Source organism: Pipistrellus hanaki, assembly GCF_964339955.1.
Source record: "Pipistrellus hanaki genome assembly, chromosome: 2".
NCBI classification, from domain to species: domain Eukaryota; kingdom Metazoa; phylum Chordata; class Mammalia; order Chiroptera; family Vespertilionidae; genus Pipistrellus; species Pipistrellus hanaki.
In genome coordinates, this window is record NC_140504.1 from 36254650 (window position 1) to 36281803 (window position 27154).

Below are 27154 nucleotides of genomic sequence, written 5' to 3' on the forward strand. Positions count from 1 at the left end.
GATTAAAGATTTGCAAAATTGATTAAACAAAATGTAACAAAAAGGCATGTGCATATGGAATGGGTGCTGGCAGAGTAAATGATCTACACTAGTAAAAGAGAAATATGCAAAGTAATCATTCTGCTACCACTCAATCAGGAGGGAATATGCAAATCAGGAGGAGAAAGATGGCGACAGCCCAGGAGCTCCAGGTGAGGAGTGGCTGGGTAGGGCAAGATGCCTACTATGAGAGGGAGGGTGTGGGTGGCCAAAGGGAAAACAGCATACTGTGGCCGGAGTCTGTAGCAGTCAAAGATGGCAGACTCCTGCCAGAGTCTGTAGTGAAGATGGCATATTCCAACCAAGTCTGCAGCCATGCAGCCAAGACAAAGGCAGCAGACTCTGGCCTGTATGAAGGCCTGGGTCCCAGGTGTCTAAGGAAAACGTGCTGGAAGCCAAGGGAAGGAAGGCCTATTGCACGAATCTCTTCATGCAACGGGCCTCTAGTAGGTTATATAAGAGAAGAAAGTGAGTGACCTGTTTACAGGGGGGGGAAATGGTGAGATTATTTGAAAATCATTACTAGCTACACAATTCTTAAATGCTAAGTTTAAAAATATAGCCCTGATGGATGTGCCTTGATGGTTAAAGCATTGGCCTGTACACTGAAGAGTCTCAGATTTGATTCCTGGTCAAGGGCACATATCTGTTTATAGTTTCAATCCCTGGCCCTGGTTGGAGCATGTGCAGGAGGCAATTAATGTGTCTCTCTCACCTTCCTCCCACTCTAAAAAAATAACTTGTGGGGAGAATTTACATATAGAGAGAGAGATATTTGTTCTGGCTGGATAACTCAGTTACTATCTCATACACCAAAAGGTGGCATGTTTGATTCCTGGTCAGGGCACATATGTATGTTGTAAGAGTCAATATTTCTCTCCCTCTCAAAGATATTCTCAGTTGAGATATATATATATATATATATATATATATATATATATATATATATATATATATATTATAACAGTATAGGGATGTTCAAGTGGCTGCTCACCATGTTTATTTAAAAACTTTTAATTTAAACCACACCTTTTAGGACATTACTTTGTCTTTGTGAAATCCCTACATGGAGTAATGAAAACTAAGTGGCTGCTGAAGGTAGAAGATTGGAAATTTAAAAGGATCATTGTTAATTTTTATTTTTGTCAGCAAAGCACAAGAGCGTTGATTGAACATCCCTGATGATAGAATTCTGGATGGCACTAAACTGAAAGAGTAATTTCCTCTATTAGCAAATTAAATCAACATAATTAAATTCAAATCCTGAGTATTTAAAATTTTTCGGTGTGGTGGTAATAAAAATCATACTCCATATCTCTATATCTGAGTTGCTCTTTTATGGTTAAAAATCCCCTCCGCCTTTCAGGGTTAGTCATGCTAGATGTAACCTCTAAAATTTCACCCTGTTCCACCCTACTATGATATAATAGCTGGTAGTCACAGAATACTCTGCACAGGAATGGAAAGAGGTTGGAAAGAATGTTGCTCTGCTGGCCATGTCTGCATCTGTGGCACTGACCTAGGCAGGTGGGTAAGGAGGAGAGCACTGGCAGATCCAACAGCTGTGGTACTGTGGGAGGGCTGGCTTCACTGAGGTAGCAGCTGTGAGCCCTGAGGACGTGGTCTTTTAGTCTTCCACTTACCTTAGTGACAGTAGTGAAGTCTGCGAAGGAGATCTCTGGCGCTGGCGCTTAGCACTAGGCAGTTCCAGACCTTTCTGAAAGTACATTCAATAGCAGTCATTAGTACACTGCATTTTAGAAGGAGAATATTTGGGATTAGATTTCACTCTGATGAATGCCATAAGTTATTTTCATGAAGTGTTTTAAGAAATACTTATATTTAACGAGAAGGTACAGTGACTACCTGTTGAAAGTATGTCTGAAGGACAATGCGGATCTCAGCATTTGCTGTGACATCAGCTAACATTTCATCAATGTTCCGGTGAACCTGTCTCAATTCACGAAGTTTGATGTCTCTTTCTTCTAGTGTTTCATATTTTGTTTCTCTCAAAAGACGGATCTCTTTGGTGAGTTTTGCACACTGTTGGACAACAGTAGTCAATTATTACATAAAATATTTTTTCATGGATAAAAAGATTTGAGTTTACCATTTGAAACTTCAAAAAAATGTATACTAATAAAAGGGTAATATGCTAATTAGACCTAGAGACTGGACATCTTCCTACCGTCCAACTTCCTTCCGGACAAAGCCACGGTGGTGGGGGCTGAGGCAGAGGCAGTTAGGTGTGATGAGGCCAGCAGGGGAGGGCAGTTGGGGGCCATAAGGCTGGCTAGGGAGGGCAGTTGGGGGCCATTAGGCCTGCCGGGGGGAAGTTAGGCAGTGATCAAGCTGGTAGGCAGGCAAGTGGTTAGGAGTCAGCAGTCCCAGATTGCAAGAGTTTAGGCCCCATCCCCTAATCCAGCAGTTGGACATCCCAGATTGGAGAGGGTGCAGGCCGGGCTGAGGACCACTCCCACCCCCATGCACGAATTTCATGTACTAGGCCTCTAGTGTAAATATGACAAGTCAGATTTTTTTTTTTTTTTTTTAGGTCAGATTTTTTTAAAATATCAATACCTGTTTAGTTACTCTCTCTAATTTTGGCTTCTGCTCCTCAATTTCTTTACTTAGTTGAAATGAATAAGTCTGCTTCTCTGATAATTTTTCTTTGCCATTATTTGTTAAATGTTCTATAATTCCTAAAGTATTTTCCATGCTCTGCAGAAAATAAATTATTAAAATACTTATTAATTAGAATCAAAAGTAACAACTTGCTGTTTGTCAAATATTCACTTAATCTTAATTCATTTACTTTTGTATAAAGAACACATATAGTGGCTTTATAATTAACTTTTATATGTAATTCTACTGGAAATATTTTTATGGCACTTGGGAAGTAATTTAATAACTATGAAAACATGCATGCAATTTTCAGAGATTCACAATCCATCTATTCCTTCAACTTTATTAGCAAAAAATAAAAAATAAAAAGTGTGTAGAGCCTGCTTACCAGGCACATTGTTTTCTCTTTCAGTAATGTGCTTCGCACCTTCTGTGTACTAGATTATTTTTATCTTTCAAATTCTTGTTTTATGAAATAATCTTTTAGGAATTAAATGAAAATAAGAGTACATTAATTAAAAGATAGAGGAATAGATCATAATTAAAAAGCAATGAATGATTCATCAACTAACAAGTGATGGTTCAGAGTCCATCCTGTGTTTAAAACGGGGATTTTAGCTATTTTAATGTTTTTAATCACTTTTTTCCTCATTTTAACGAGATATCTAATTTTCTTTAAAAAAAATTATGGGGTAAGAAAATAGACATAATATTAGTTTATTTCTACCAAAGGCTTATTACTAAAGCCTGGAGAATTACCTGGATGTCTTCCTGTAGCTCTCTGATTTGTCTTTGTTTGTATCTATATTTTTCATCAGCAGCTCTTTTCTGTTCTTCCAGTTGGAGTTTTAGTCCATATTCATCACCTAAGATTTAGAGAATTTGTAGTTTAAATTTTTAACATATTCTGTAGAAATCAATCTTAAAATCTTATATCTATTAAATTTCTAACATTTCTTCTTATGAAAGGATGTCTACTTGTTTTAAAATATGACCATATGTAGCAGCCACTCCTGTTTAGTCAACACAGGGCAGTTAATGTGCTATTTTCTTTGAATTTGAAATTAATCCGCTAGAGAAGTGATATGCTGCATCATTAGAACTAATAATGGAAATAACACTTTAGCACTTATTTTCAAAGGGGATGGTTTTTCTGACTCAATCAAACGTGGTACATTTTTGTTTACTATTGCTCAGTGTTCCTTTTTTAAAAACAACTATACAGTTTTCATTGCATATATTCATTAATTCTCCTACGTACTAGATGGTGTCAGTTTCTTAAAAGATTGTTTGAAATTGTTGTTACAACTGTGTAGCACTTGTAAGGTGTTTTCTAGAGCATAGATTTCCTTTTCAGCTTTGTTGATCTTAGCATCCAAAGTGTCACCTTCCTTTTGAAGTTCTTCTTTTTCTTGAGCAGCCTAAAAAATACAGAATAAATGATTAAATAAAAGTATTTCTCATGGGGGAGAATGTCTGTTTTCAGGGCAGAACATAGTAGTTAACTCACAGCAATACCCATTTACCCTGAGATCCACATAAAACACCATTTATTTCTTTCACTTGATTTATAGAAGATCAAATCCTCAAGGCCTATAAAGTATAGCACATAGGATACAAAACAGTAATGGAAATACAGTAACTCACCAAAGCTTACATTAAACTCTCCAACAAAAATTACCAAAAAGTCAAGCAGTTATAAACTTCACTGGGAAGGGAAACAGAGAATCAGAAGGACATTTCAAAGTATATATTCAATAGGATATATTTCTGGCCTGAAAGAAACTTAGGAACACTTTCTCCTTTTATAGCGTAGAGAGGAGTAAAAAGGAGGTGAGACAGGACACACCCAGAAAAGTAAAGGCCTGTCATTTCCAAGCCAGTTGTAGTTATATGTGTTAATAGAAGAAGTATTTTAACATTTTTTGAGCAGTTAGTAATGTTAAACTTATAGAAAGTACTTTAGTAGCACAAACTAAATTTGAAACAATATAGAGGTTAGCATGGCACCTACTCCAAGAATGACATACAAATTTGTGAAGTATTCCATATTTTCAAAAGGAAAAAATACTGCATGATTCCACTTACCTGAAGTACCTAGAGTAGTCAAATTCATGGGGACTTAAAGTTGAGTGGTGAATGCCAGGATTTGGGGCAGGGGGACATGGGGAGTTATTATTCTGGGTACAGTTTCAGTTTCAGAGGGTGAAAACAGTTCTGGAGATTGGTAGTGGTGGTAATTGCATAACAATGTGAATATAATACCACTGTACACTTAAAATTGTTATGTATTTTATCACATTTTAGTTAATTTAATTAGAGAAAGGTAATTGTGAGAAATAGAGAAAATGAAGTTTCCTAATTGCTGAAAACCATAAATTCCTCAGTGAAGGGAGATATTCAGTGAATTTTTCCATCGAATCTCTGTTACAGTCAGGCTCTCTCGAGCTGGACCCTATCAATTCCAAAAGAACTGCTCCAGGTAAGGGAATGTGCCCCCAAAAAATTCTCAAATATACAATGAATGTGTCAAAGATTTTATTCAACTCATCAATGAAAGAACCCATAAAATGTTAGACAAGTTCAAAGGGAGAAGTGGAACAGCTTTAATATACACAAATGCTGAAATAAATTAGCCTATAGATATGAAACTATATCTTTTAAGGCAACAAAATGTAATGCTTGGGTTATCTTTCCTGTAGAATTTAATCAGTTGTATTTCTACTAGCCAAAATTTATTTGCATTGTGGACAACTATCAGTTTCCACAAGTTAACATCTATCCCTACAGAGTTATAAAGTAGATTAGTCAATAGAAATCTGTCAAAGGTGTACCTTCCTTCAGAATCAAGTAACACTGGAGGGGGCCTGCTAGAAAATGCCAAGTCTGGTGTCACCATGCAGTGGCATCACTGCACACCTACAGACTGCTTTTCCCATTTTCAGGCCATTGATAGTTCTTCTCAACATAAGACACATTGAGTATAGTTATAAAGAAATGTTTCCTTTTTATATATCCATTACATGTCAAGTGTTATGCATAAGACATGTCAGGATGCCATACAATGCAAAATGGGAATAAGGGGTAAGCTGTGGATCCTGGAGAAGGTGAGGTGTGGCATCAGGAAATTGAGAGGGTAGGATAGCTTTGATTCATTTAACACTGGCATACTTCACCTTTACTGTGAACAAAAGGAATACTCTCCTTATAAAAATGTGCCTATTTTCCTGAGAAGTGGATTATTATCCTATATAATAAAGAGGTAATATGCAAGTTAACCCTTATGCCCTCACAAGATGGCTGCCTATGACCAAGCCAGTAGGGGGGGAAGTGAGGGACAACCAAACGACTGAAAAGCAGGTTGCATGGGGCAACCAGGCCAACAGGGGGTGGCAGTTGTGGAGAGACCGGGCCAGTTGGGAGATGGGGGGGGGGCAGTTATGAGCAACCAGGTTTGCAGAGGGGGGCAGTTGGGGGTGACCAGGCCAGCATGGAGGGCAGTAAGGGGTGACCATGCTGGTAGAGGGGTTGGGGAGGGCAGTTAGGAGCAATCAAGCACACAAAGGCAGTGAGGAGTGATCAGGCCAGCAAGGGAGGACAGTTAGGGGCAGACAAGCAGACAGGCAGCTAAGCGATTAGGATTCTTGATTCATTAGTCAAGAATTATGAAAGGGATATCTGACTGCTGGTTTAAGCCAATTCCCGGGGATCGAGCCTAAACCAGGAGTTGGACATCTCCCAAGGGGTCCCAGATTGGAGAGGGTGCAGGCTGGGCTGAGGGGATTCCCCCCATCCATGCACTAATTTCATGCACCAGGCCTCTAGTTCATCATAACAGCAATGACAATGGTGATAGCTAACATTTAGTGAGGGTTCATTTTGTTCTAGGCACTGTCTTAAGGGCCTTATATATATTTTCCATCTCATAACAAAAGTAACAATATTATCCTTATATTTTGCAAGTGAGGAGACTAAGGCCCCAAATGGTTAACTTATTCAGGGTCACCTACATAGTCAGTGACAGAACCAAGACAGGGACAAAGACACTAACACCAGTGCTTTTAGGTACCTCATCACAGCTTGGTAGAGAAACTTAACTGGGGTTGCAACATCTAACTGCTCCCCAACACTTAAACTAGAGCCTACCCCTCACCCTTGGAAACTTTCAAAACTTGAGAAAAGGTAAATCCCGTTAATATTGGGCAGAACTCTGAGGTACTAAGACAGATGAGTTATTAAAGGGATTTGAGAACTGGGACTCATTTCTCATATTGGTTTGGCAGAATTTTCTGAGGCAAAGTGGCAGAATGTCACATAGCATATGTTAGAGGCAGCTTCAAAGGACTACAGAAATTTGGAAGATTATGAGTCAAAAGCAGGGATCCATCCACAAGGGCCCATCTCTAAAAGTGTGAATTGGGAGATCTGCCTACTCCTATCCATGTATAAAACAGGAAGAACGAGTTAAAGTTACAATTTCATTCCTTTTTTTGTGGTGTTTTGAATAATTTCCTGAGCTTTTCTGGAAAGGAAATCATACCTGTGCAAGGTGTTTTTTACATGGAAAGATGAACATAGTAGTGCTCAGGAAGGGAATTACATCCAATCGCTAATCACTTCCGAATCTCCTATTATGGGTTACTAGACAAAGATAACCATGAGGTAGCAGACAACTCTCAAACGTCAGAAAGAACAGCAGGTTCACCTGTTCATTTGTCCCGAACCTCTTACTCTCTGGATCTCTGCCTTATCAGGACTGCAATGGTAAATTGGGGTGTAAGATTTCAGAAGTGGTGTAACTCCAGGCGATGGTAAGGTCTAGTAGAGTAGTGATAGTAGGTTTTAGGGTAAAAAATTAGGAATTTTGAATAAATGAGGGGAAATGGCAGGATGCAAAGATGGAAAAAAAAAAGTGTCAAAGAGTATTCTAGGCCTCTCTTTGACCTCATGGACTGGAGTAGTATAAAACTAATAGAGCTTCAGTACTTCAATTAGCAACTAATGTTTTATGGCCCTAATTAAGTGCAACGATTCCTAGACTGCTATGAAATTTGAAATGTCATAGGGGGGGAAAAAAGCCATTTTGGTTATTAACAAAGAAAGGATAATTCTTTTTTCACAACTAAATCAATCTCAATTACCTTTATTACATAATAGGCCTGTGTTCTCTCCTCTTCTCCTTCAGGAGGCAGCATAACAACAGTAAGAATTTCATATCTATTCTTCAGCTTATCAATTTTACTTAGCCGCTCATGAAAGTCAGCACTAATATGGAAAGAAAAGAAAAATTAAACACTGGAAAACAAATACCATTTTTTTTAAAGAACTATATTGTTCTCATGGAAGACATCTGTATTTGTATTATTACTGAACTCAGATTAGATGTTCTCACTTTTCAATTTTATAATTCAGTGTGAAGCGTCTCAGGTTTTACCCTATTTGAAAGATAACAAGTGCCACAGTTTCATGGATGGTGGCAGAAGACACAGTTTCTTGGGTCATAGAGAAAGCATTTTGTCACTCATGACATGAGTTTGTATTTACATTGCTTCCCCTTGCTCCAAGGTGCCATGCAGATGAGAAGGGGCTCAAATAAATGCTGCACCCACAGTAGATGTATATTACAGCTGAGGGACCTCAAGCTTAGGTAACCTAAATACTCTATAGTAGGAAATAAGCAAACATGCCTAGCCTTTGCTCCAGAGGGAGATACTACCTCTAGATTCTGAAACTATTCACTATCCAAATGTCTTTTATAGTCAAATGTAAATCAAAACCACAATGGCATATATCTCCTCAACCCATTAGGAAGCCTACTGCCAAACAAACAAACAAAACACAGTATTGGCAAGGATGTGAAGAAATTGGAACCTCTAGGCTCTGCTGGTCGGACTGTAAAATGGTGTAACCACTATGGAAAACAAAAAATTAAAAATAGAACTACCATGTGATCCAGCACATTAGTGTTCACAGTAGCATTATTCACAATAGGTAGAAGCCACCCAAATGTTCACAGACAGAAGAATGGGTAAACAAAGATGATATACTGTATACATACAATATTATTCAGCCTTAAGAAGGAAATTCCGTTACATGTTATATGAGTGAACCTTGAGGACATTATGCGAAGTGAAATAAGCCAGTCCACAAAACAACAAATGCTGATGGTATCACTGCCTGTATTTAAAGTAGTTAAATTCATACAGACAGGAAGAATGATAATTGCCAATGATAATTAGGCCACAAACCGTGAGGTGTAGGGAGAGGGGAGGGAGGAGTTAATGCTAATGGACATAATTTCAGATTTACAAGGTGAAAAAGTCCTGAAGATCTGTTGCACAATGATGTGAATATACTTAACATTACTGAGCTATGTGCTGAAATATGGTTAAGATGCTAAGTTTTATGTCATGTGTTTTTTACCAAAAAAAATTAAAAACATTTCAAGATCAGCTAGGACAATTAGTGTCCCTTCTGACAAAGCTTGCAGAAATATGAGAAATCCATGGTTTATATTCCTAAATCTGCTGGTTAAATGTTTTCCTTTTATTCCAGTAAATTTACATATTATGAACTGTTTTTAACTTACTTTATAATAATACTGATAACATTAATATATGCATGGAGGGAGACATATTTGCCTACTACAGCCAGATGAAAGCGACCATCCAACCTGCTGAGAGGAAATCTGCAGTTTTCCTACTCCTAAAGAAAATAGAAACCAAGATGGTGGCATAGGTAAACACCTGAACCTGCTGCCTCACCCAACCACTTCAAAACTACAACTAAAAGGCAAAATGGAAATCATCCAGAACCACAAGAAGGCTAGCTAAGTTGAAGTTCTACTACTAGAAGGGAAGAGAAAAGCACAATGAGACTCAGAGGAGCTGTGGAAGTAAAGTGCAGAGGTATGGAGATGCCCATGCGAAGAGGGTTGGCAACTGAGTATGCAGCTGGCTTTTTCAATCCACAGGGAGACACAAGCTCCCGACTGCTCTGAACTCCAGTTCTGGGTGAGACTCTGGGGACCCAGACTCATTTGGGGAGAAACTGGACTGTCTGGCAGTGGGCAGAACTCGAGGGCGGCTTTCTCTCAGAGGTGCTTGCAGTAATTACCTAGGGACACTGAGACCCGGGGGGCCTCATAGGGCAGGGCTGATAGGAAGCCATTGCTGTTTGCTCCACCCTGAGACTCTGCCCCACCAAGCTTTTGCATATGAATGGCCTAGTCCTTTGAAATCTAAACTTACCTAACAAACTGCAGCTGAGTCAGAGAGACCCAGAACATCCAAAAGAAGGCCCAAGGCCCCACAGCAGCTTGCATTGCTTCACAGCTGGGCTTCATCTGGGCACCTCCAAACCCCAAACAAAGAAGAGAATCTGCAGATGTCTCCATAGCTCTAGCTGGGTGGCCTCTGGCAGAGGCTAAATTAGCACCTCCTTTGAGATCCAAGAGCTAGTGTACTCAGGGGTCAGAGTGGGACCATCCAGATTACAACTCCTCAGATCTATAAGGGACACACTCAAGGGGCAGACTCAGTGAGCACCAAAGCCTCACTGAAGCAAGTCTTGCCTTGTAAGGGTGTCTCCAGCACAGAAATTCTCCCATCGTAGATGCAGCTGATCTTCACAGCCAATTGGCCTAGAGGTCAATTTCTCCCACTGATACCAACAACAATCAAGGCTTAACTACTACATGACTGTGTACACAACCCACAAAGGGTGCTCAAAGAGTGTCCATCTCAGGTAAATGGGGAGGCTGAGCCACTGGAACCTATAGGACACCTAGCACACAAAGCCAATCTATCAACACTGGGAAGCAGCCAAAATGCAGAGACAAAGAAACAGATCACAAAAGACAGAAATGGAGGAAAGCAACCTACTGGATATAGAGTTCAAAACCAGGGTCATAAGGTTCTTCAAGAATTTTCTAGAAAAGGTCTATAAATTTAGTGAGACCCTTGAGGATATGAAACAGTACCAACTAGAAATTAAGCATACACTGACTGAAAGAATAATATATAAAGATCCAAGCAGACTAGAGGATCACAAGAATCAAGTCAAATACAAAGAAGCAAAAAACATTCAACCAGAAAAGCAAAAAAGAAAAAAAGAATCCAAAAATATGAAGATAGTGTAAGAAGCCTCTGGGACAACTTCAAGTGTACCAACATCCGAATTGTGGGGGTGCCAGAAGAAGAGAGAGAGCAAGATACTGGAAACCTATTTGAAGAAATAATGACTGAAAACTTCCCCCACCTGGTGAAAGAAATAAACTTACAAATCCAGGAAGCACACAAAACCCCAAACAAAAGGAATCCAAAGAGGACCACACCAAGACACATCATAATTAAAATGCCAAGAGCAAAAGACAAAGAGAGAATATAAAAAGCAGCAAGAGAAAAACAGTTACCTACAAGGTTGTCAGCTGATTTCTCAACAGAAACTATACAGGACAGAAGGGAGTGGCAAGAAAAATTAAAGTGGTGAATAAGTAAGAGCCTACAACCAAGATTACTCTACCCAGCAAAGCTATCATTCAGAATTGAAGGTCAGATAAAGAGCTTCACAGATAAGAAAAAGCTAAAGGAATTCATCACCACCAAACCAGTATTATATGAAATGCTGAAAGCTTTTCTTTAAGAAAAGGAAGAAGAAGAAAAAGTAAAAGATAAAAATTATGAACAACAAATACATATTAATCAACAAGGTAATCTAAAAATCAACTGGATAAAAAAAAAATCTGATGAACAGAATAATTTGGAGAATATAATAGAATTAGAGGCATAGAAAGGGAGTGGACTGACAATCCTCAAGGGGAAAGAGGTGTGGAGGGTGCAGGAAGAGACTGGACAAAAATCATACAGCTATGGATGAGGAAAGTGGGGGGAGGGGTAAGGACATGGGTGGGGTGGGAACCGGGTGGAGGGGAGCTATGGGGGGGTGGAGAAGAACAACTATAATAATATGAACAATAAATATTTAATTTTTTAAAACAGGAAACAGAAAAAAATAGATGGCAAAACATTAATATCAGAAGTCACAGTTTTGCTTATTTTTAAGTGTTTCTGCTATTTTATCAGAAAATATTTATTTATCCTTTATATAACTATAAAAGACAATGCTTGACCTTCCAGCTTAAGATGGAGGACCAAATCACAAGAATATTTCTCCTCCTTCCTAAAATGGAAAAGACTAAAAAGGAAAAAACAACAACGTAACAGCTCTGGGAACAAGAAAGACAATTTTTTTCATGAATTCACTGAAAACAAATGGGAGCCCTGGCCAGTGTTGCTCACTGGTTGGAATTTTGGCCCATGTACCAAAGGGTCACAGGTTCAATTCCTGGTGAAGAGCACATACCTGCATTGTGGGAGCCCTGGGCAGGAAAGGTACAGGGGGCAACCAATGTTTCTCTCTCTCTTTCCCTCCCTCCCTTCATTCCACTCTCTAAAAATCTCAGTGGGAAAAAATATCTTTGGGCGAGCATTAACAACAAAAAGAAGAAGAAAAATAAATGGGATACTATTGACAGTGAAAATAGAGATAGATACCGATTAATGCAGAAATAAAAGCTATTTTCACCAAAGAAATCTTGGAAAATATCCAAATTCAGAAATAAAAAGAGAAAAAGTTATATCTGAGGCTGTTATCAATGTAATTAATATAAAAATTACCTACAGAACATCTGAACCACTCTCTTCAACCCCTCAAAGTATATTGGCAGGAATTATTTACACTCCAATGATAACCTCCTCTTCCGCCCCCAATTATCCAAGTTCTAGCAATGTAGGTTGGAGCTAGATTTAAAAAAAAAAAAAAAAAAAAAAAAAAAAAAAAAAAGGCAGTTCTACCCAGGAATGAAATATGTCTTCAAAATAAACTCCTTTAGGGCAGACTTTCCCATAGCCTACAATCAGCCTCCCATTTAGAGTAGAGACTTGGAGAAAGAGATCTACCTAATTGCAGAAGAAACCCATACTGGATCATTTTACCAATCACTATAATTATTAATTAAGCATTTTAAAGTAAATATAACAGGAAGCTTAGGACTATCAGACATTTATGGAAAGCTAACAGCATGAATAAAAAGAACAAAATGTGCAATGACAGAACAGACACTAGGAGAAGCAAAGATAATGCGTGGGCTAGAAGAAAACTATCAGATTAGTGTCGCCTAAAAGATGAGAGGATATTGCATCCAAAAATACCCATAAAACAAGAATAGGCTTCCATGAAAAGAAAGGACCAATGAAGGGACAAAAGTTCTTGCAAGTAATTTCCCCTTTTCAATTTTACTTTATTTTTAAATTATAGTTTATCTAAAATGTTAGTGTTGGCGTTGGCTGGTGTGGTTCATTTGGTTGGGCATCATCTCTTGCACCAAAAGGTTGCTAGTTTGATCCCCAGGAAAGATCACAGGCACAGATTGAGAGCTGGGGTGTGTGCAGGAGGCAGATGATAAATGTATTTTCATCTCACCTCAATGTTTCTTGTATACCCTTTCTATCTAAAAATCAATAAATTATTCATATATATATATATATATATAAAGAAATCTGGAAGTAAAGACATATCTAAGAAGATCAACAACCACTAAAAATGAGCAACAAATGGATAGAATAGAGTATGATGTGAATAAAGAAGTAATAGAAAGGTATTTTCCTTACTTGAAGAAAGACTTCAATGAAGTAATTGAAAAAGTTCACTAAAGGTCAAACAAGAAAAATGAAAAAACACCTGGACACATACAGGAAAATTCTAAAATCCCAAGGTAAAAAGATTGTTCTAAGCTTCCAGAAAGAAAACAAAAACCAAGTTTCCTACAAAATAAAATAAATTAACCAGAAATCAGACCTCTCATATACTGTACTATATATGGATGAATGTATAACAATGCTCTCAAAGTTCAACTAATTAAAATATGGGATAGAATAAATATATTTTAATTGTGAAAAGGACTCAAAATTTCAGAAAACATCAATGAAAAAAATTCAGAACATACTCCAGAGAGATGAAAATGAAATCCAAGAAAATAAGAAGACAAAGGATACATTTAAAAAATATTGAACCCCAAAACAAAGTATAACATAGCCAGAATGAAATTACTGCTGGCAATTGGCTGAAGGGATCAAAGAAGTTATAAGAAAGTAGTTCTTTTAAAAGTAGAGACATAATATTAAAAACAATAACAACTGGGTATAATAATCAGTGATTTCAATAATACATGAAAGATGGAGACAAGAGATGCAGCAATAAAACATACTAAGAGTCTTAACCTCTTTTGGGATGGGAAAAATAATAAAATCAAATTCATCTTCAGTATTTAGAAAAATAGGAAGATTAAAGTTTCTTCCAAATTTAAGAATAACCAACAAAATAATTAAATTAGAATATATATCCTCCAAACAATGGAAGAGAAAAATAAAATTCAGCAAAACCAATGAAAGAAACAAATCAAAAGGACAAAAAGAAATACCTAACATATGATCCAGATATTCCACTTCTAGGTATTTACCCAAGAGAAAGGAAAGCATATGTTCATACCAAGAAAATGTCTGTTCATAGAAATTTTTTCTGTAGTAGACAAAAACTGGAAACAATTCAAATGTTTAACAATGGGAAAATGTACAAATTGGAGTAGATGCATACAGTGGAATATTATTACTAGGCAATAAAGAGCCAGGGTGTCTGCCTGCCTCTTGTTTTTGTACAGTTCATGACCAAAGAATGGATTTTACATTTTTAAATGCAAAATGGTTTTTAAAAATCAAAAGAAAAATTATATTCTATAAAAATTCTATGAAATTCAAATTCCAGTATCCATAAAATTTTATTGGAACACAGCCATCCATGCTCATTTATTCACATGTTTTTCTATGGCTGCATTTAATCTACAATGTCAGAATTAAGTTGTGCAACAGAGTCCATATGGCCTGCAAAACCTATAATATGTAATAGCTAGCCCGTAGTAATAAAGATGCAGCTAAAGTAATACGTAAGGGAATTGTTTTAGCCTTCAAATTTGAAAATTAATTAACTAAGCATCTATCTGAAAAAGCTTGAAAAATGAAGTCAAAGTAAGCCCATAAAAATGAAAGGAAGAATAATAAATGTGAGTAGCAATTAATAAAATAAAAAATGAATTCCCAATAGTAAAATTCAGCAAGATTTGATTATTTTTGAAAAGCAATAAATGTCATTAGTTGCAAGGTAAGTCACAAAAAAATTCAAATCAGGAATGAAATACTAGAAACATTGCAGGTATGAAACAAATAATAAAATATTGTGAACAACTTTATGGCAATAACATTCAAATGAATATGAAAAAGATGGACACCCAGGGTGGGAGAGGGAGCAGTAGGTTCTTTGTTTTAAAATTCATCAGCAGGATGTGAACATTCTAATGGTTACCTTATGGTTTGCCGTTCTTGATCCACATATCTTATTTGTGATGCAAGCATGGTTTTGTGAACCTTAATTTCTTCCGTTCGCTCTTCCATAGTTGTTTGTAACTGCTGTTTTCTTTTTTCCAGAGAAAGAACTTCTTCTGCTTTACTGTGAAGCAGTTCACGAGCACGTTTAGCTTCAAGTTTTAGAATATTGTCTTCAATCATCAAATTCTATCATAATCAAATATTGAAAAATTATTTTTATACCCAAACCAAAATACTTTTCTTCATTATTGCTACAAAAGTCAAACTTGAAAACAACTTTTTTTCTAATTTGACCATTGACTAAGTTGTTAACTAAAGTTAAATTTTTTAGATTGCTCTGAGTCATGACTCTGGTTTTCCTTTGTTTTTTTTGGGTGTTTTTTTTTGTGTGTGTGTGTGTGTTTTCTTTTCCCTTTTCCTTCCTTTCCTTTTCACTTAAAAAAAAATTATAGCCATTCCAAGTCTTTTACTATAATTCAATCCTAAATTTAAGTTTTATTAAAGAAAAAAAGGAAGAAATTATTCATAAAATTGAAACTGAAAATATATAAAGCTCTATGGGTGAGCATTTTTATTTTCTAAACTAAATATTATAAGATGATATGTAAATAAATTTTTATTTTAAAACGATTCCATCATGAGTAGAGTCCTGATAAAAAGTATAAGATAATTTTCAGAATAGAAAGCCCAGAAACAAACACTCCAGAATATAAGACTTTTACTACTTCAAAAATACAGTTTTTTACTGGAGAAAAGATTATATCCCTACATTTCATATGTACCAAAATAAATTCCAGATGAGTAAAAACAAACCAAAAAACTTAATGCAAGAGATAAAAGCAATGCAGCTATTCGAAATAGCAAGCATTTATTTGATTTTTATATGACAAAGAAGTTTCTAAACATAACATTTACACAAGGAAAAACACTTAGCTGTTTGATGTTTAAAAAGCTTTCATGTTGCTGAAACCGGCTTGGCTCAGTGGATAGAGCATCGGTCTACGGACTGAAAGGTCCCAGGTTTGATTCAGGTCAAGGGCATGTACCTTGGTTGCGGGCACATCCCTGGTAGGGGTGTGCAAGAGGCAGCTGGTCGATGTTTCTTTCTCTCATCGATGTTTCTAGCTCTCTATCTCTCTCCCTTCCTCTCTGTAAAAAGTCAATAAAATATATTTTTTAAAAAGTAAAAAATAAAAATAAAAAGCTTTCATGTCAAAAAAAAACTAAATAGAAATTTAAAGACAAATGGAAAAACATTGGCACTATTTATGGCAGAATTAATATTTTTACATATGAAGATATTTTGCAAACCAATTAAAAAAATATAAACCTCCTAATGGAAATACGGGCCAAGAACATAAACCAGAAAGTAAAACATAAAGATTATGGAGCATCTTATAAAATAATACCCCAATATGCAAATTGACTAAATGGCAGAACAACTGGCAGAATGACTGGCCACTATGATGCACTCTGACCACCGGGGACAGCCGCTCAATGCAGGAGCTGCCCCAGTGGTCAGTGCTCTCTCTCAGGGCGAGTGCCTCTCAGCCAGAAACCAGGCTCAGGGCTGGCAAGCACAGTGGCGGTGACATGAGCCTCTCCCGCCTCTGAGGCAGTGCTAAGGAGCAGTGAGCCGAGTGGTAAAGAGAGCGAACAGGTGAGCAGTAAGGAGCAAGGGGTTCCAGACTGCTAGAGGGATCCCAGACTGCAAGAGGGTTCAGGCTGGGCTGAAGGACCCCCCGACACTGTGCACAAATTTCGTGCACTGGGCCTCTGGTAGTATAAGTTTTAAAAACGTGTTTTAAACATTTTTGTTTAAACACTAGGGGCCCAGGGCATGAATTCATGTACCTTAAAAGGAACTGTGGGCCGCAAGGTCTCAGCCCATCCTCTGTTCACCCTCCCCGCCAGCCCCTCTCGCTGTAGCCCCCAGCCCCCTGTCTGCTGACAGTCCTTCTCTCACCACTGCCACTCTCATGCACTGATGTTGCCAGCTCCATTTGCAGAGCAAATGGTGCTGGCGCCAGCAGTGGGTACAAGTGGGCCAGTGCCATCAGCGGTGCGAGCAGCAGCTGCTACCCCAATCGCCCCGCAGGAGCAGGAAGAGGTGGAGAAGCCCTCAGGGGCAATTGGGGCCAGCAGTTGCCACTTGTACCCACTGATGGTGCTGAGCAATCAGGGCGGGCCCCAGTCACCGGCAGCAGGTGTGAGTACCGGGCAGCACTGCAACATGTGGGAGCAAAGAATTTCCAGTAACCACCAGAAGCTGGCCCTGATGACAGCGACTGATGCCCCACCTTGGTCTGGAACTCTCACTCATCAGCTCCACCATCTGCTGCAGCCAACATCTGCCATGTTCCATGCGCACCCCCGGGTGGTCAGTGCACATCATAGCGACTAGTTGATCGGTTATTCTGCCTTTCAGTCTATTTGCATATTAGCCTTTTATTATATAGGATATTTTAAATTTTACGTTTAAGCAAAATGATTCAAAAAGTCACCATGTTTAAAAGTGCAAACTAAAAGCAATGAGGTGCCATGTTTGACCATCAAACTGACAATAATTTTATCAACTATAAGATCCAGCTTTGATGGTGGTAAGTAAAATAGGATGCTGACACATTGCTACTGGGAATATTAATTGAACCCTCTAGCAGACAATTGGACTTAAACATAGTTTTTTAAGACATTGAAAATATTCTCTCTTTTTTTTAACCTTAATTATACAGGTGGAGATTTATCCTAAGGAACCAACTAAACAAATGTACAATGATATATGTACATAGAACATGATAGTACTATTTAAAATAGCTAAACACTAGAAACAAACATAAATCCAAAAAATTGGAGATTGCCCAAGTAAATTATAGTAACTTCATCCAATGACTGTGGGGAAACTTTAAAAAAAAAATTTTCTGGTCACTACAAGATCCTATTTTTAAAAATTATCTTTATTGTTATAAGTGATACAGATGTCCCCCTTGTTTTTTTGTTATTTCCCCCCCCCCCCCCCCCGCAATGACTTGCTCCACCTCACATCTGCCCTTCCCAAGCCTTCACCACACTCTTGACTGTGTCTGAGGGCTATGTGTATCCTATATAATAAAAGGTTAATATGCAAATTGTCCCCTCAACTGGGAGTTTGACCAGGGGGCAGGGCTGGCTGGCCAATCACCTGTGGCCCCTCCTCCTGGCCGGCCCTACCCCCAATTCCCTCCCCCACCCTGACTAGGCGTGGGGCCAGCCTGCCAACCACCCGTGTCCCCTCCCTTGGCCAGCCTAACTGATTGGCCCCAACCAGGGCAGGCTGACTGGGCCCCACCCATGAATGACTTCATGTACCAGGCCTCTAGTCTCTATACATAAAAGCCTGATATGCATATTGTCCTCACAGGAATTTGACCAGGAGATCCATTGCTTCCTGTGATGGACTGACCACCAAAGGGTGGCACAGAACGGAGGCCCCAGCTGGCATCCAGAAGGCCTGTTCAGCCCTGATCACGGTCAGGCCTAGGGAACCTACCTGTGCTTAAATTTTGTGCACCATGCCTTTAGTGTGTGTGTGTGTGTGTGTGTGTGTGTGTGTGTGTATGTGTGTGTATAAAATCTTTTATTAATCTCTCCCTCCATCCCCATCTCCCTTACCCCCAACTTTCCTTTAAAATTTGTCAGTCTATTTCATGGTTCTGTCTCTAGAATATTTAATGCTTTGGAAGCATGTATATTAACAAATTTTAAATACAATATATATATAGCAAATTTTCTTTGAAACTGGAAAAAAATAATGTATTTTAACATTTTAACATTTTAGTGACTGTCTTTTTCAAACATTGCTATGTTTCAAAATGTTTCTGTATTGAACCTGAAAGCATGTGGATTTTATTATATACTCATATTATTTTACTGCACCTGTTTCGAAGCTCGAGCTTTACTAAGTTCTTTCTCTGATCTTTCATTGAAAAGGTTTAGTTCATTTATTTTGGTCAAGAGGGACTGTTTTTCTTCATCATTTTTAGTGTTTGACTTCTTGATAAAGTAAAGATCATTCTGTAAGAAGGAAAAAAGGTACAGAAACACATTTTTAAATAGCAATATTAAATACATACTATTAAACATCTTACATTAAATTATGTGCTCCATTAAATATTTATAATAAATCAGATTTTAAAAGTCTTATTCTTTATGCTTTAACATCTCTAATACAATACATATGGATATTAACAATTTTTTTCATTTTTATCATCTATTGATGTTTTGGGTTCAGTTTACGTATGTATGGTTACCGTTCAATATGATTCTAAATGGAAAGACATGGGAAGAGGGAGCCCAAGCTTTGGTTCACCTTCTAGAGTTCATTATTTGATTCAATCCAAGTCCCAGAAGGTGAAGACATTAAGCATAGGGCCTTGGTTAACAGTACAAGCTCTGGAATCAGATGATAACAAAGTATTATACTTACTTCCTTAGGTTGTTGTGAGGATTAAAGAAATTATGGGTCAACAATAAAAATTAAAAAATAAATAAACTTTTTTTTTTTTAAAAAAAGAAGTTACTGGCAAAGAGTATGCACAACAGCATTTGATATGCAAAAAGCTCATGTAGTATTTATTACATATATAATCACATATTGCTAGAGAGAAAAAAAATGTTATATAAGATTTAGCTCCACAGGATGCATCGTAGGTAATACATTCACAGATTCTAGTTTTCTAGTTTTATACCAGTTTGTATCCCTCCTCTCACCCTGAACCCAGAACAAGGTTTGTGCTTTTAGCCCCCTCTGGGTATGTAAAGCAAGAACTTTTTAGTTCCAAGATCTATCTCTCTTTCCCTCTGTCTTTTTCTTTCTCACTTCATCTATACCTTTTCCCTCCCCTTTCTCATTGCCTGTATGATTCTGATGTATCAAGACCTAGGATTGTAACAAGATAATAATAATAAGAATTTTTTTAAGAAAAAAATGTGATTTCATAAAATTAACTTTTAGAACCAAAAAAAAAATTAAATTTAAGGTGAATTTTAACCAAAAGAAAGTAGTTTCTGTTATGCACAATAAGAGATGGAGTAGCATGGGAGCAGGAACGCAGAATGACTTTACAACCCCATACTACTAATGAGAGCAACCTTTATTAGAAGAGTAACAATATCTTTTAAAATTCACTTGCATTTCTATGAATTTATTTTTCTCTCTGTTAAAACCAGAGTTAGAATAGGGATAATATTAGCCAATTGCTAAAGAGGGAACACTAAGCCCATGTCCACACAGTCCAGGCCAGGGCCAAGAAAGATGATACACAGGTCACCTTCCTATATTTCTAATAGAAGCCCAATGCATGAAAGTCATGCAAGGGGCTCAGCCCTTGCAGCCGGCTTTGTCTGGAAGTTCGTTCAGCCGTCTGGGCCAAATAGCATATTATGCTTCTATTATTATAGACTAGAGAACTGGTGTACAAAATTGTGCGGGAGGGGCTGGCGTCTCTCAGCCTGGCTTGCACCCTCTTGCAATCTGGGACATCCCCCTTGCAATCCAGGACCACTTGCTCCTAACGGCTGGCCTGCCTGCCTGCCTGTCTGCCTGCCTCATTGCCCCTAACAGCCTTTGCCTCAGCCCCTGCCACTGTGGCTTCATCCAGAAGGACATCTGGAATGAGATCCAGAAAGTTGTTTGGCTGTCAGGTCTAATTAGCATATTATGCTTTTATTATTATAGATAGAATTAGTATTTCTATACTCTGTAACATTAAAACAATATCATTTACTGAGTACTTGATAAAAAGCACTGTATTAAGATATACTAAACTGCTTATAATTCTCCATAATGATGTAAAATTAATATTAAATTATTTTCCATTTAAAAATTGAACAAACTAGGACTCAGAAAAGTTAAACCAGCAGTGATATTACCTTGACATTCAAAACCAATTCTTTCTGATTCTAAATATGTGCTCTTTTCTACCAAATCAAGGCAACATTTTAAAAAGACATTTCATCATGCTACAAACTACTCCAAAACAAAATTTTATCATCATAAAATAATTTTTTAATGTAAAAAAGTTAAGCCCCCTTTCTCCTTTGTTAGTCCTAAAGGAATTAAGGGCAATTCTTCTTACAGCTACTAGAGGACACTCATCACTAGGCCTTCCCAGCTGTTTAAAAACCTGAAACCCTTTGGTGTTCTTACCCATTCAGGTCCATGCTCTCCTTCTTTCACTCTTACACTCCAATTAAACTTTAACACAGGTTTTATATTACATAGGCTTCCCTAACATATGTTTTATGTTACTGTAAACATATTAATATACCTAAAGGTTAAGATTATTCTCATCTCATTAACAAAATGGAGTTATTTGAAAAATGTAACTAAGTAAATATTTGAATAACAATAGACGAGCCATAAAATGGTAGCTTCATTTAGAGGTTATTTCATGCATAACAGACAATCAAGCTATTATGGCAAATGCATAATAGAAAAACTGGAATTTATCAATGCTTTAAATCAGGTACTATTAAAAGTATTTTAAAGTCACATGAACCAGGGCTCAAATCCTAGCTCCCCATGTACTAGCTGTGTAGCTGTGGACAAGTAACTTAATCTGTGAAACAAGTAATGATATATTCCTTATAAGTTCCCCTATTTATAACAATGAAATGAAATAAAATACTAAATACATATGGTATATTTAGCATGTAGTAAATGCATAATCAATGGCAATGTTGCAGTTTTATAGAAATATGGCTATCAGTTCATACATTTATTATACACATGGGTAGCTTGGCAATCACCTATCCAAACTTAAATCTTAGGAACATATTCTCTTAAAACAAAATGACTAACGACTAGCATATTTGAAGCATAAAAAGTGTTTTGGATAAGTTACATGAAGCTTCTTGATCTGTGTTTCCAACATGCCAAATGCAGAATTTCTCTCTTCCAATGTCGCTTTAAGTTCAACAATTTTTACTTCAAGACCTTGTTTTTCTTCTGAATTAATTTCTCCCTTTAACCGTGACATTCGGCGTTGCACTTGTTGAATGTGAAAATCCTGTTACAGTTTATTAAAATGAGTTAGTAAGAAGAAACAAATGGTGAAAACCGTTTCTACAAGCATAAAGACATGGTAAAGACCCTTTTTATCAGTTGGCCTACGTGTCACTTTAAGGCTTCAGTAATTTACAGGATAAAATCCTTCTTATACTAAAGGGAGGAACATCAACCTATTCTTTAACAACCAGGGTACATGATAGTGAGTTATAAGTAATCTGAAAATATAACAAAGTCATTAGGAAGCTATTTATCATACAACCATGATGGAACCTCAGTAAGTCCACTGGATATACATCGACATACATTTTTGAGGGGATGGCTAACAACTTATAGTCCTAAGTTGTTGGCCATAAAAAAAAAAATTCTAATGAATTATTTTTAAATTGAACTTTAGCATCTGTAATTTTGAGAAACTTAAAAAATATATTAGATTTGGGAGATTAAAATGTACAGAGGGAGGACATTAAGAGATTAATGAGACAGAACAAATAAATAGAAGAAATAAGGAAAAACTGAAAAAATACTTTTAATCTATTTGCTTACAGATGGGGATGAGAAAGCTATGTCCCTATTTATCCCACACAACTAAAAATCAACATGCAATTTTTCTAGGCTTCAGATGTCCAATTCCTTGTTTTGTTTTACTCTATGTTCCTGAAAAGCATGGTTCTCCCTCACTGAAGTTGTCTGTCCTCTTACCTGCTTACTTCAATTGCAGAAAAAAATAGGATTTAAGGCTTCCTCACCCTACTACTGACCTAGCATGAAATCCCATCTTCAATATCTGTCTATCCCTCAAAGAGTTACTTAGAAATTTTTGTTTTCTCAGAGCTCTGTAGTATCTTGACCATCACAACTATAACATTTCAATATGGAAGATATTTATAAGAGTAGCATCTACCTGACTGTACATAATTTCTTGCTGCTTCAAGGTTTCAAAATCCAATTTATGTAGCTGATTGTTGAAGTTCTTTAGAGAGGAACGAGTTCCTTCAATTTCTGATACAAGAGCTTTTTCTTCCATGGTCACAGTCTGTAATTCATGAGCTATCTTAAATAGCACACCCTTCAATATGTTCAATTGAAGTTCCACTTCCTGGTGATAAGGATAGTCGTGATTAGTGAAATTATAATAACTTAAATATTATACCTTAAAAACAGTATAATATCGGGGACTCATAAATGAACCCCCGACATTTCTTATAGTATACTCTATGCTAGTAGACTAGAACAGTAGTTTTCTATTTTGTATCATGTACCTTGATCTGTTATCCCACCTTAACCTTAGAACTTAGGCATTCTACTGGTTTTCTTAGAAAACAGAATAGAAATTCACGTTTACTGAAGTCTTGAGGGTGTTATAGGGAAGACATTACATCACTCAATCTCCCACATTCTTTGGGACACAAATCAGGAATTATAATCTGTTATAATAATATAAAAATGCATTATTTTTCATATAACAGACACTTTTCATTGAGCTTAATACCTTCTCAAAGATTGCCTAGCAGAGTTTTCAGTTACTGCTTGGTGGTGAATAACAGAGCACATCTCTAAAACACATAGGGTTGGGGTTTTTCCAAATGTACACAAAATCCAATAGCTATAAAAATCAAGATTCTGAACATAATCCTGCTAGAGCACAATTAGTACACATGCTACAATCTTGTGGGTATTTTTTTTTTCAAATTCAGTTAATTTCTTTAAAAATTTCACTAGTTTTTCATTCTGTAGGCCAAAAGTCTATTTCAAGTGAATTTTGCCATTTTTACAGATTTCTGATAAGTTTTAACACTGTCCCATCTCATGTGTTACAGAAAATCATGCTTTTGGAAGAAAAAAATAATGTTGGACTTAGACACCACCCAAGTCAACACTGCTACATGACTTCATTACTAGGGAATTTTAAAAACACAACACACTAAGAAAGCAGATTCTATTCAAATATGAGTGAAAGGATGCTTGATATAAATAGCAAATGAGGGATTTTTGCCACCATCTTCAGCTACCCTCTGCTTCTCCCATACACACACACACAAAGTTAAAAGCATGGCTGGTGTGGCTTAGAGGTTGAGCATCAATCTATGAACCAAGAAGTTGCTGGTTCAATTCCCTATCAGGACACATGCCTGGGTTTTGGGCTCAATCCTCTGTTGGGATACGGGGTGTGCAGAAGGCAGCCGATGGATGATGCTTCTCTCTCATTAATGCTTATATCTCTATACCCCTCTCTTCTCTCTCTAAAAAGTAATAAAGGGAAGAAATTTTTACATTAAAAGAAAAGTTCAAAGCAAGAAGTAGTGCCTACAGTGTCAGGTCATACAGTCACTTTGAAATTTTCAAAGAGGAAATTTGAACCAACCTCTTCCAGTTCCTCCATCATTGGCTTTAACGCTACCAACATGCCATAGAGATTAATGTAGAAGGGAGATGCCAGTAAGGTTAGTAAAATAATAGCATTTAAGAGCCCATTTACTGATAAATGATGCCAGACTCTAAGAGGTTAAAAAGATAGCAGTGGCACCTGGTGAAGAAACATAGCTAATAAATGTAGACCATTGGGGGTAATTTGCACAAAAACGATGATAATTATGTAGAAATCAATTGTAAAACAAAGGCGCTTTTCAAGGTACATTTGCAATATGAGAACACTAGAGGCCTGATGCACAAAATTTGTGCAAGAGCAGCACCAGCTTCCCTCTGGCATCCCAGACTCAGGCTTCCCTCCGGCATCCCAGGACCCGGGCTTCTTTCTGGCCTCCGACAGGCATCCAGGATCCGGGCTTCCCTTCCAGCCCTGGCTTTGTCCACAAGGTCATCCATAAGGCAATATGCTAATTAGACCAGATGTCCTTCAAGAAGACCTTGCAGACAAAGCCAGGGCTGCAAGGGAAGTCCAGCTTGCAGGACTGATGATAAGACCACCGGAGGCTGATGATTTATTTAAAAAAAGCAGGCAAGAATTTATTGAAATATCTGGCCAGGGCAGCCACAAGAGTACCACATGCAGGCGGACTCCAAACGACTGCGCCGCTTAAGGGGCAGGTAGTTATTTTTAAAGGTTCTAAGAAGGAAAACCCCTATTTTGCAACAAACTGTTGTTTGGAATTTTCTGCTGTTCTTCCTGGATAAAATGTTGCTTTCTAGTTTGCTTTAGCCCGTTTGAAGGATGATGAAGAAAAACTTAGCTGTCTGACCTTGTAGGCCAGAGACCAGATATACCCACAGTCTCAATACCATGCCAGGTGCATTTTTTTTTTAATTGGATAGAACAGCATTGTTTTCGAGGCCAGAATCGAGATAACCACTAAGTGTACATAGGGCTGGCTCTTTAATGAAAAAGAAAGTTCTGCCTGTAACCTTGCCCAGAACTTGAACTCATCCTTCCTAAGCCCATGGCGTGATGAACAAAGCAAGTGAAGGTCGAAATTAGAATAGTAGGGTTAAAATTCAAACAGTAGTTTTTACCTAAATATGATTGCTACCATATTTCAGAAGCCACCCATTGCCTTAACTAGCAGAGAGGTGTGGACCCTGGAAGGCTGGTCAACCTTGAAGCTTTGAAAGGTCAGAGCCAACCACCCACTGTCTAGTTGAGACAATGGTAGCTAAAGCAACCTCCACCTTTTAATTTTATGTAAATCCTAGCTGATTGGCTATTACTGGATGGGTGGATCCCAAACCTTAATAAAAGGGATTGCAAGGCCAGAACAAAGCGAAGTTCTTCCTCTTGAGTTGGGCTTCCGCCTGGCCCCCAATATTTCCAAATTAATATTTTCTAGCCTCCTTCATTTGTGTGCAGCCTCCTTCAGAGCCCGAACCCTGAACCGCATGGGACGTGGAAAGGGGTTCACTACAAACTGGAGCCCAAACGTGGGACACTATAGGTGTCAGCAGCCAGGGGAAGGAAGGCCTACTCTTGAATGAATTTCATGCATCAGGCCTCTAGTAGATAGAGAGATAGATAGATAGATAGATAGATAGATAGATAGATAGATATTATTGATGACAAGCAGGGACATGGACACACTAGACATTGGGAAGGCATGGAATCTGAGGTACAGGAGCTACCTTTAAAAGAAGATATCAAGCCCTAGTCGGTTTTGTTCAATGATTATAGCATTGGCCTAGGACTGAATGGTCTAAGGTTCCATTTCAGTCAAGGGCACATACCACAATTGCCATCTCAATTCTCGACCCTGGTTGGGAAGTGTGTGTGAGGCAAGCAATCAATGTGTCTCACATCGGTGTTTCTCTCTCTGTGTCTCTCCCCCTTCTTCCCACTCTCTCAAAAAATCATTGGAAGTCGGGGAGGGATATCCTCATGTGAGGATTAGCAAGAAGGAGGAGTAGGAAGAGGAGGAAGAGGAGGAGGAGGTATCAAAATTAAATGCTGAAAGTGAAGCAAATGGAGGATCAGGAGCTTAAGAAGAGCCACAGAAGCCATAAAAAGAAGACCAACAATGATGATCACAAATGTCATGACCAGAAAGCAGAACCTCTTGAAAGACTTCCTACTCCTCTGACCTCAGGGTCTAAATTAATTCACTATTGCTAAATGTGCTGTGATCTTCTTTTAAATGGGAACTAAACTTTACCTTCACATTTTTGTCCTCCTCCTTTAGTATATCTTCCAAATTGGTAGCTTTCTCTTCTGCTGACATAGTTTTCTCAGTTATCTGCTCTAATTTTGTTTTTGCATTCTTATTAGCTTTTCTAATTCTTTGTAACCTAGAAAGGGTTTATGATTAAAAAACAGAAAACATGTCTAGAGATACAGAATTCAAACAAACAATAAATAGTTTGTCCTACAATTTCTTCATATAACTTAAAAGTTTCTTTTCCCATAAACTACTTTATTACCAATAATAGTTAATAAACCATAAAAATATTAGTCCTGAGCCTTTGTGATGAAACACCTGGGACATTTTTAAATTTAGTAGCTATAATTTTATAGCTATTTAACAAAAAATATGTTTCTACAATAAAAGTAGTTAAGAATTAT

The 27154-nt window shown here is 37.5% G+C and overlaps 1 protein-coding gene across 1 annotated transcript in view; it reads right to left on the bottom strand.

Moving 5' to 3' along the window:
- Positions 1-27154, bottom strand: part of CCDC39 (coiled-coil domain 39 molecular ruler complex subunit) — a 41943-nt gene that overhangs the window by 1215 nt on the left and 13574 nt on the right. The window contains exons 9-19 of the mRNA XM_084872087.1: positions 26748-26880; positions 23051-23245; positions 21983-22147; positions 19014-19151; positions 15079-15287; positions 7806-7929; positions 3926-4085; positions 3424-3530; positions 2620-2760; positions 1906-2082; positions 1683-1756 (exon numbers count right to left, since the gene is read on the bottom strand). Coding sequence (XP_084728213.1) covers positions 1683-1756; positions 1906-2082; positions 2620-2760; positions 3424-3530; positions 3926-4085; positions 7806-7929; positions 15079-15287; positions 19014-19151; positions 21983-22147; positions 23051-23245; positions 26748-26880 — 1623 coding nt within the window. The remainder of the gene's footprint in view (positions 1-1682; positions 1757-1905; positions 2083-2619; positions 2761-3423; positions 3531-3925; positions 4086-7805; positions 7930-15078; positions 15288-19013; positions 19152-21982; positions 22148-23050; positions 23246-26747; positions 26881-27154) is intronic.